We start from the raw sequence: 11,835 nt of genomic DNA, 5'->3' as shown, positions 1-11,835 counted from the left end.
TACCAAGGATCTGAGTGTAACTGACTGTGACTAGTAATAATCAGATACATAGAGATTAAAGACACATGTCCAAACATCTAAGCATTAGTAGCATTAAAAATGTAGTTTTAAAATGAAATGGAGATCTTCTTTAAAGGGTAAAAACTCTTTCAGTTTATGTCTTACAGGGTTTATACTGAGTTCATTATTGTATAACTGTATTAATTCAACTGTGAACCTAAAAGTTTACAGCCATTTTTGAAAGAGATGTATCCCTGCTCTAGAATGTATTACTGAATATGTTAAAGCTGTAATGAAATGCTTCTTCTAATCATGTGGTTATTAAATTTTAAAAAATTATTAAAAAAAAGAAAGAAAAAAAAGAAAAAGGCTCTGTGGACACTCTGAGAAGCAAATAGGATATTTACCAGAAGGGGAAAATTTCCCTATGAATAAACAGAACAGCATAGTGAAAGATCAGGGGTCAGACCACCTCACTGCCAACTGTACCTCCTTCACTGTTTGGTTCCAGGGGAGTTGCTTAACCCTTAGAGACAATAGTCGTGGTGCCGCCAAGAGTCAATGTACAGAGTAAATCACAGGAGGCACTCAGCACAGTGCCCGGCACACAGAGCATTTAATGAAAGCTTTTCTCCCCCATAAAAAATCATATTAATGTTATCTGTATCTCTGTGACATTTAAAGATGTTACCAAGAATGGAAACACTAGACCAGAAGTATAAACAGTAAGTAAGCCAGGCTAAAATTCACCCCTTCACATAAATCCACAAGCACAGAGGTCCTAAACAGGCAGATCACAACTATTTATGAAATGTTATTCCACAAAAATAACAGCTTGAGAGAAAACAGTGAAATCTCTTTTAGGCATAATATTCATTTCAAAAGAATTTTTAGCAAATGGTTAAAATCCTAAAGGTAACACACGTCATTGTGTCTTCATCCAAGTGAGAAGGGTCAGCTGGGTGACCCTTTCTTTAACGTCTCTCCATGGTAGAACCTCTGTCATATCACATGGCTTCTCCCAGAGAAGACAGTCCTCCCTCTTTCTTAATCATGTCTGACCCTTAACCCAAAGTTCTGCTTTTCTCATGCTCTTTCACCTTACCTCATATTTATGTTATTATCTGAAGACTTGGAAGAAAGAACTGAAGTCTAAGTTTGATGTCAAGATATTAATAATTAAGCAAAGCAGAACAAAACATCTCTCAAAAACACAATTGCCTTTTCACTTTCAAAGAACTATAATATTAACAAAGTATAATATATCTAGAAGGTTCAAAATTCTTAAAATGGGGAACTATGATAATGATAACAGAATATGTTGGTGTTTAAGGTGGGACAACACTAAGCTGCAAGGTTACCATATTACAGCATGGAGAAGAACTGTAAGAGCACGCTGCCAAGCATAGTCAGCTCTGTTGAGTGCCGTTTTCACCTGTGACTTACAAGATGTTCCAGAATTAAGCCTCACCATCATTGTGTAAACTTAAGCTGTTCCCAAGGCAACAGAGGGAGAAGCAACCCTGGTGGCACTGGAACTGAACACACTCAGGCAGAGAAACCAGTCTGGTGGTGGTGTAAGAGATGGATAAAACTGGTACAAGAGACAGCAGAATGAGAAAACCAAATTAGAAAAGAATCAGAAATGAGATGGTGGAATGAGAAAGACAATAACATGAAAACCAGAAGTGAAGGAGGTGAGAACAGAGGAAGACAGGGGAGAGGAGGAAGAAGAGGAAGAATGCAAACAGTCCTTGGTTACATGAAAAGCAATGTGTACCATATGTCTCTGCTTTGACTGCTGTTGAATCATAAGAGCTAAACTCTATAGATATACAATGTTCAGGACCAATAATGAATGAATGAATGAGTGAATGAATGCTAAGCTTCAAATCTAAGTGTCATGAAAGGTGCTGCCATGTGGACATTGAATTGCTAGAAACCGCAAAGCAGAGTCAGCTGGAATACAAGTGCTCCCTTTACTGGGCTTGAAACAAAAAATAAAACAGAAGGTGGTGGTGCTTTCTTAGTTGGAAATCTTTGAGCACATATTCAAGAAATGTCTCACAGCTCCTGTCTCTCCAAATAGCATTTTCATTGTGACTCTTGCCATACTTTTGGTCTGCCTGTCTAGTTAAAAATGTATCCTAACAAAATCTACCTTGCTTCAACTACAAAGCAGCTCAGGCTAGTTTTTATGTCCCTGCCCTTCCAGGATCCAGCAGCATATAACCTCCCCTTTGCCTGGGCTATTTCCTGCATTTTCTTGATTCTTCCACTCTATTGGAAATACTAATGCCTTTCAAGGACTAGCCCTTAATAACTGAAAAATGTGTGAATTATCAATTGAAAATCAATTTTTGCTACTATGATAGCTGACTGATACTTTGCAAGTAAACAAAGACAGCAAATCAAATTAAAATGTACTGTGTAAGTTAAATTTTTTACCTCTAATTATATTTAAACTAGTAGAAGCATTTCCATTTGATTTGAGCAAGGTGATTATAGAAATTTCTGGCACAAATGGCCTTTCTTTAACTTGTAAATCTCCCCATATATTCCTCTGCCTCCACGTGAAGTTGATGCAGACTAGCAGCCCTTGGCCCAGTGCAAACACCAGGAGATGAAGTAGACATTGTTCTTTATTTCTGAATCAATTCTTCCTTAACACATAGCCATTTCTGACATTTGTTAACAAGGAAAATTTGAATAGTATATTGGAGACGTCATAGTCAAACATCAACTCCTTCAGCAGACCTGACATTCATTATAGAGGATTTTTTTTTAACTTTCCATGACTAGAACCCAAGTCAGAGGGGTAAGAGGTAATGAAAAGGCTGCCAAATGTGAAAGGTCTGGTAGCCACAAACTCACAAGCTCTAACCTGACACACTCTGCTACAATGACCCAAAACCATGGTGATCTTAAACACTTAGATAACTTCACCCTGCCAAATCATGTCTCTACTCATAAGAGAAATTTTGTAAGCTACCAAAATTAAGTTGCATTTGGGAATGAGTGTCTTAACACAAGTCTGTATTCAACTCATGGATCATAGAAACCTCTAACAACTAGATTTAGATAGTGCTTCTATCATTTTAGGCAGATTTGTAAAATCTCACCAAAGTGCAATGAACTCCTAAGTGCAGTGCCTGGCAAATTTTAGAAGCTATTTCTCCATTAGTGGATGATTATAGGTTTGAGTGAATGAACAGCGCCAGTGAGATTATACACAGACCAATACAGGTGGGCAGGGCAGATCCTTCTTTCCCATAGTAGCATTTCAGCAAGGAGATTTAAGAGAGAATCCTTAGGAAGAAATCTAAAGTTGGCATGAACCATAACTAACCAAAATTATGCCTAGTAGCATCTCATTGTAAAAATGTATCTCTCTAGCATTCTGACCTATGAGTAATAACACATCCTGCACAACACACACCTGAGGTCCCTGGGAGGAAACGGGTAACAGAAAGGAGAAAGGAACAACAGTGGGTCTTCAGATGATCAGATCCTAAAGCATAGCCTCTACTCTGCAAACAATGCCTAGGATACCTGTCAAAATCCACACAGTTCAGGAACTTACCTGCTAATGACTATTCAACACCAACTTCTCACCTTCTGTGCTGAGTCACAACGTGGTGTTCCTAAGAAGTTCTAGGTAAAGCTATAGCATAGCAATCAAGGGAAGAGGACAGGAACTCCTACAGAAATCATCACACTGATTCTCTGGAGAAGAAAACGCTTCATGGCAAGACAATAAATGCATGGCCCAGGGTCATCAGAGAGAGGGAGAAGCACATGATACCAAGGCACCCTCCTGATAAAGGCACTTACCGCAGTGCAGAATGTCTTCCAGAACGGGATACACTGTTGCCCACGGGGGAAGGCAGGTTGCTCCCTCTGTGCAGGTCCTCGATAGACCTACTCCAGGGCTTTGATTTGTCCACCGAACTCTCCACCATACTTTCCACACTTTCAAAGTCAAAACTAAAACAAAAAAGGAATGCTACTCAAAACTTAGAAACTAACTTTCCTACATATATGTGGACATACATAACTAAGCTAACTTTCATACACATATGTAGAAGTACATAACCTGCTCTTTTTGAAACACATCTACACCTTAATATGGCAAGTCTTTGCAGCTAAAGGAAATACAAAAGAATTTCTATGGTTACAACTTCAGCTTTGGAAATATCTGAATGACAAACACTGGGTCTGGCAAAAGAATCATGAACAACAAACAGCAAAAATGAGATAGTGATTATACTTTGTATTTTACTTGCTAGCTTACCAATCACTAACACTGCTATGCTGGAAGGAGAAAAAAGATCTTACAGCTGTCTTCATTCTGCTGTAACAAGTCACTATGTTAGGCTTATACTAATTTATTCCAACCCATCAATTTTCACTGAGCATTTTCTCCTAGTGTTCTGGCAAGTATACTTTTCCAACCATATGTGATAGATTACTAGTCAGGGTATGGATTTGCTTTGATTTTTGAATCTCTTCCCAATGTGGTGCTCTTTAAAGTAAGACTGTTGTTTCTCTGACATTTTTTGAGGTTATTACTCATGTTAACCATGTTGGAATAAATGGCAAGTTGAGTTGCTCATTCTCGTGTAGTTTTAGGAACCATGGTTTTAAACAGTCAAGCCTTTGTGTCCCATGCATTTCCCTGCTCACACAGCTAGAACTCTGATTTCTCATATGAAAACATTGCATGGTTTCTACCCTTAGTTCTACCAGGCAACATAAGATCAGACAGTAGAACAAAGAGCAGCTACAATGATTAGTCTCTAGAAAATTATGAAAGATCTTGAAGAAAAAATAATTCATGCTGGAAATCACTATGGCTAATAAAATCATGGCTACCAAAAGAAAACCATCATCAAAATGATCAGCCTACGGTTAGGGTATCGTCTCTTAACTTTTCAAGTCTAATCACACAGCAGAAAGATGCACTAAGCACGGGTGATGGGGGCTGATCATGGACAATTCTGCCATGCTTTCAGGTATAGGGTTCTGAAAAGGAAAAATGCAGAATAAACTAATCTTAGGAAACCTGAAGTACAAATCAGAAGACTTTTATTGAAATTGGAAGAGGGCCTTTGAGGGCCATATGAAAATCATTCATGGCATCTATGTGGTCACAAGGCCCTTGGCATCACTCATGTCAGAGGTTCCTCCCAACTACTCCCTATATACACAAAATAAGAAACATACCTCTTACTCAGTAAATTCTTCCATTTCAGAGACAAAGTCTAAATCTATTATTTTATACTCTGTGGAATGGAAATTATTAATGCCAGGGAATAGTAAGAATTCTCACGATAAAATACAAATTATGTGGGGCTGGAGAGATGGCTTAGCAGTTAAGAGCACTGGCTGCTCTTGCAGAAGACCTGGGTTCAGTTCCTAGCACCCACATGGTGGCTATCAACTGTTTGGAATTCCAGTTCCAGGGGATCCAATGCCCTCTTCTGACCTCCACAAGCATTGCACAAAATGGGTCCTCTTATATACATGCAGACAAAACACTCATACACATAAAAAATAAAAATAAATAATGACAAATTATGTAATTTATTATCTAGGTAAAGCAAAACAAGACTAAGACTAACATGCACAAAATTAAAGCTAATGTCCCAAACAACAACAAAAAAAGAAAGCAAAGGTGCAGGAGCAGAAGACAAGAACTCTCAGTCCTGGTATTTTGTTGACTGCTGTCTTATACTATAAACTACAGAATTCTTGCATAGTACCACAGATTTTTCCCTGGTTTGCAAAATCTGACTTACAAATTCTATTATCAAGTAAATAATGGATTCATTATACATAAGGAAAAATTAACATGTTATTTTTTATACCCTTTGGCCCCATTTCTTAGTCTTCCCTCAGTACTATTAATATTACTCTAGATGTTAAAATTTACAAGAGGAAATATTCTGTTTTGTCAAAATATAAGAAGTGCGATGAAGATTAGGAGACTTGAAGTAACAGAGATAGGTAAGAAACATCAGTGTGAAGGAACATGTTATAGGCAACAGGAATTACGTTTTAGAAAATGGGGAAGCTATGAGCTTATCCACTGGGTTTTACTTTACACTATTTGATGTAACACATGAGATGTATCAAAATAGAAATCCACCAACCAAGTTCCAGTAACAGCTTAGTTAGGGAATCTGTAAGGTAAAAATAATTGGAATTTTCTCTACACAAGATTGGGGGACGGCTGGAAATTAGAGAAAAAAAAATTATCCAGTCAGGTATTCAGAACTTTTAGGGGTGAGGAAACATTAAGAACAAGTAAATACTTTGAAAAAGAAAACTGAAATGTACTCAGAAGGCTGAGGCATGAAATCCTAAAAAAAAAAAAAAATGGTGAAAGAGAAAAGCAAAAGCACCTGGGCTGGAGTATCCTCCCCGTCTGATTAAATCCCAGGGCTATTATCACCTCAGGCTAACTTTGGAATACTTCCTGATTAAAGGAGAAAATGTAAAAAATACAATGCTTCACTCAAATGTGCACTTTGCAGCTCTGTTATAAGCCATTCCAGAAATCAAGAAAATGGATAGTTCTGTGGAATAATATGGTTAAAAAAACAATTATTTTCCTTCTCTGCTTCAGGGTCTTATCCTGTTGCAGTTTGTTGGCAAGAAATCAAACAATGCAGAGAGAGATAGGCACACACAGATAAAGACAAAGCGTTCTGTTTGTTCCTTAATCCTTCTTCCAGAGCTACTATGTTGGTATCTAATTCTGGATCCTTTTCTATGACTTTAGCAAAATATACAAACCCAAACCCATTTTTTTTTCCTTCAACACTGAGACTGAACCCAAGGCTTCACACATGATAGGCGACTATACCACTAGCCTACACTCCAGCTAAATCACTGGGAGAGGGGTGAAGGTGGGGGATAGAGTATGTGCTTACCATGTGCAAGGCCCTGCTTCAGTCCCTAGCATCCCAAAATTTAATCATAAAGGATTCTATCTTCTGCTACTTGCTTTATTTATTCAGCAATATACCACATGCCACTTTCAATAGATGCTGGAGTATTCTTTCACACTGATACACATAATGTAAGCCCTCGAGAAAGTATTTCTGTTACATTGGGGATATAGCTTAGTAACAGGGCAAGGTCCTGAGTTTGATCCCTACATGGGAATAAGGGGCCCTTCAAGGGTGATTTTTACTACCTGTTTTATTTCTGTCTTAAAAGCAATTCTAACACAAGTTATGTAATTTGTTTTTAGTTATAAAAACAGAGATAAATCTCATTAAATTCTCTCCCATCTGCTTGTGGGTTTCTGCCTTCAGTGAGGTATATAATTTTACCACTAAGCTACATGTTCTGTGACCACATGAAATTCAAGCAAGCAAGTCAAGCTTTACTTACGTTACTGCATACTGTGCAAATGACAGATACTCCACTAGAACATCCAGGCCTTTGTTTTCTTCATTCAAAAACTCTCTGACCCATCTGAAGGAAGAAAAAAAAAAACATTGTAGAGGTTGCTAACATGATCTGCTATGGAAGATACCACAGACAGTTTTAGTTTTCCACCCGAAACATCCAAAGTCTGAAAAGGAAATACAGAGTAAGGCCTATTTCACAGAGGTGGGGGCTTCTGGATGTGGTAAGACAACCACACTTCAAAGTGCAATTATGAACGTCAAAAGCACATGTATGCCATTCTTGCACTTTACTGCTTGGAAAATGTAACCATTTTTTTTTAAAGGTTTCTGAACAAATATTTTTCTAAATCTCTCTTTTTCTACAACTGATCCCTAGTATCACCGTTGGAAGGGCCAAGACTGTACAAAGAATGAGACAGACTGGGGACATGATGCCATTGCCACTGAAACCCAGGCACGAGTCCAAATCCACACTCAATCCTTCTTGGCATACCCAACTAAAGAAACCGTTAAACCACCACCGAGAGGCCAGTGTTCATGGACTTCTGGAAATTCAATAGGGATAATGATTTGCTTTTTTTTTTTTTTTTCCACAAATATGAAAACCTTTAAAAGGCTACAGGTACCACAGACTGTCGGCAAGGCCAACACATGACCAATCACTTTTAACAACTTATTTTTAAGTCATTCTACCTTGCATTTGAATGATATCCAACTGTCTACTGAGAAAGTCTACACATTTTTATTTGCTATTCAAAATGACTCCAATGGACTAGGTGATCAATCTGCACGCGGATAGGTCTGAGGATAAAAACCTGTTACCCTATTTTACACACATTTCTTCCACTACTCTCATTGTCAGAGAGTGTGTGAGTCTCAGAAGAAACCTCCACTCAGTGGGAAACCCCAACAACTGCTAGGTACACAGGATGACTACTATCACTGAAATGAAGCAAGGGCTGCATCCATGTACTACATTCCCAAGTAGCTGAACCCTCAATGAGCACCACGCCAAAAGATTACCCAGCTATGGATACATCACAGCTTCTGTGAAGCCATGCTTGCTAGCTATGACAACAGCAGAGGGACAGTCCTTCCCTGTGTCCTTAAGAAGCTTGCCAGGAGAGAAGAAAAAGAATCCAGGAGACTCAGAATGCCAGTTATTTTTGGTTTGGGTTTTTTAAATCTTCAGTCTCCTTACTTTTGGCCAATCATCTTTCTGACATAAATTCAGGTATACAGGGACTTGCAGGAGGCTGGAAGTTTGGAAACTGGACACCCTAACGTAATTTTCCTCGAAGTACCTCGGACATGCTACCACAAAGGTATGGCCTTCACCATAGCTATGTGTAAACATACGACATTTGAGGAGGCCACAGTGGCAACAATGACAAAGAAAACCCCATCTCACAAAGTGGGTTTGTTAGGAGACCGAGGCACAGCTAACAGGGCTGCCAACCAGTGGAGACAGAAGTTACCAAAACAGCTGTATGTGGTCTCTCCATATCCACTCCCAGATACTTTATTAGTTTCTCTCTGTGCTACTAAGCTCTGGAAACATTAAATATGTTTTAAGTGTGATGAACAGAAACTTAGAAACAGAAGAAAAGAATACTTTTTATAACCAATAGGGGACTTGGGAAAAATTAGAACTCATCAACACTGGGTGACCATTATTCCTTAATCATGCCCTGAGCTCCTCCTCTCCAGCTTCTCCACTGTATAAGGACTCTGACTGCACAAGGTCAGTGGTTCTGCAGGGATAGATATCTTTTGAAAATGGGTAAGAGCCCCTAAAGTGCAAGTTTTTCAGGACAGGTTCAGTTTTACATATTCTGTATCAGCTGCCCACTAACTTGGGAGCTGAGGAAAAATAGCCACTGACATTTCACTCTGAGACACTGCCACAAAAAGTATAGATTTCATGTGGTGGTGCACACCTTTAATCCCAGCACTTGGGAGGCAGAGACAGGTGGAACACTGTGAGACTGAGGCCAGCCTGGTCTACATAGTAAGTTCCAGATCATCTGGGGCCTGTCTGTCTCAAAAAACAAGAACAAACAACAAAAATGTATAGATCTTCCAGGATGCCCTTAGTGCCTATCACTGTCTCAACCATTGCCCCATCCCTACCCCCCACCCCACAATCTCACTTAGGTAGGAAGGTCAGTCACAACCTGACATGGGACGGATGACCTAGACATGAAGAAGTTAACTTCAATGAAGTAGGAAATAGCCAAGTACAGCCAGAGCTACCTAGATCGCCAAATGTAGTTCAATGGAAGAACAAGGTTTAATTCGATTTTTTAAACTTCAACATCTTAATGTTAATGTCCCACTTGCTAACTATTAGTGAAAGTGCCCAAAAGATCATTTTCAAAGTGAATGATAGGAATTCATTGCTTATGTCCTAAAAAGCCACCTAGTTTATAGTATGGCCTGAATCTGATTTAATGTCTTTCCCTAAACTACAAGATCCTTCCTGGATATTTGATGTCACTCTGATACCCCAGTTGACTTAGCAAAGAATGAGACATAAGACCTTCAGCACTGACCACCTTATCATCAATGTCACCTTAGCAAAGTCATTTCTGCAGTAAGGATATGGGTTATAAGAAAAGAAAGTCTTTACTCTTGCTCCTGTCCTCTGTCTCCATCCCTTCCCTGGTTGGGAGATTTTTCATGGGACATAATAGAGCTTTCCATAAAACTGGAAGAATTAGCAGGGAAATATGGGTGAAGATGTAAAGGGACAACTGTTAAAGCAGTGTCTTCAGGCTTTAAAAGAATATGGGAGTCAGCAAGGTGGCTCAATAGGTAGACTCTTGCCCCCAGGCTTGACAACCTGAGTTTAATCCCTGGGACTCACAAGGTGGAAAGAACCAACTTCCTCCTACAAGTTGTCCTCTGAACTCCACACATGTGTGCCCTGCCCCCTGCCGCCTCCATACACACACAAATAAATATAAATAATGGGAGGGGTAGGGATGCTTCACAGTGCCAATTCATGTATTTGATCATGCAGTGGCTCTGTCATATATGTAAAGCTCCATTTTCCCCTCTGTGCACACTATAAAGAATTTTTTATTTGTTACCAATAGGCAAAAAAGTTTCAAATCGGGTGGTTATATGTTTTGGAAATTAGAATCATTTCTGACTCTTGACAGCATGTATTAGCTCCTAAGTTCCTCACAGATTCAAATGCAATTACCATATGTTATAAATTTGAATTTAGGCAAATTCCAAATCAGAATCTTGGACGCTAAAAGAGACAGGGATAATGAGAAAAAGCTCTTGGAAAAAATGCATCTGAAGAAGGGATCTATGGACAAATGCTAATAATCAGTATTTAAGTGCAGACTGCTCAAAGCTTTCTTCCAGTTTTATTTTCTCTGCCTCCTCAAAACTTAGAACTGAATTTCTTCATATAGAAAATTAAATCTTAAAAGACTCTCCTAGTGTTCAACTTCCAAGGTCAAGCAAAAAGACCAGAAGATACACAAGAGAAAGGGACAAATATTAACTCCCTTTGCTCGTCTCATTTAAGAGAGAAGCCTTACAATCAGATGGCTAGAAATAAAGTTGCTGAAAAGTCATGGGAAACAAGAGAAAGGTTAGTATCACCCAGATTTGACCTTGGTCACCAAATCTACTTATGGGTAGTATTGCAAACCAATTCTCCCAATGTACCCCACTCACTGCTAGGAGTCCCTAATGCTCTCAGCACATCTGTGCAAGCTCAACTATTTTCTTAACATTAAGACTAAGATATGCAAAGCCCTGCTTGTTTTTTTGTTTTTTTTTTTTAAAAGCTGACCCTGACATTCTTCGTGTGCAAAGGTGGGTAAAATTGCTGAAACCAGACTACAACGATCCCTCAGAGCCTTCACTCATGCCATTAGGAGGCAAAAAGCACTCTCACTGGAGAACATCCAGTAAAACAATAAAAGGTGCTAAGTGTAATAAAGCCTGATGTTCTAAACACATCTTTCTAGGTTTCTTTGTGACAAAACAGGAAGTTCACATAAGGCACATCAGCTGCCCTCCCAAGTGCCTATGATGATCATTTCAGTGGCCTGTTGAACTGGTCATTTTTCATGGAATGCTGTTTTACCTGTAAAAATGACATACAAACTAAGATGATAACATTTTGGACAATTGAAAGACGTTTCCTCAAATATGAAATCAGACTGTTATTTTGGGGAAAACAGGTAGTATTTGTAACCAATGATTGTATGTGAGCTTGAAACAAAATTGAGAATTTAGGAAGACCTATATTTGCCAATAATTTTATAGCTTCCCAATACTTTAAAAGTATATCCTCATGGCAGTGGTGATTATTAATAACTATGATTTCGAAAAAATACTGTAGAATGACATTTCTTTTTTATTTTTTGGTTTTTATTTTTTT

General features: G+C 38.7%; 1 protein-coding gene across 2 annotated transcripts in view; it reads right to left on the bottom strand.

Annotated features, from left to right (window-relative positions):
- Fmnl2 (formin like 2) overlaps nt 1-11,835 on the bottom strand; it is a 330,610-nt gene that overhangs the window by 95,649 nt on the left and 223,126 nt on the right. For both annotated transcript variants that reach the window (XM_008832871.3, XM_017798092.2), the window contains exons 5-6: nt 7,405-7,488; nt 3,835-3,987 (exon numbers count right to left, since the gene is read on the bottom strand). In XM_008832871.3, coding sequence (XP_008831093.1) covers nt 3,835-3,987; nt 7,405-7,488 — 237 coding nt within the window. The remainder of the gene's footprint in view (nt 1-3,834; nt 3,988-7,404; nt 7,489-11,835) is intronic.

The sequence above is a fragment of the Nannospalax galili genome, unplaced genomic scaffold (assembly GCF_000622305.1).
Source record: "Nannospalax galili isolate Female #2095 unplaced genomic scaffold, S.galili_v1.0 scaffold376, whole genome shotgun sequence".
NCBI lineage: Eukaryota > Metazoa > Chordata > Mammalia > Rodentia > Spalacidae > Nannospalax > Nannospalax galili.
Note: the sequence above shows the minus strand (reverse complement) of the source record. Positions and strands in the feature narration are given on the sequence as shown.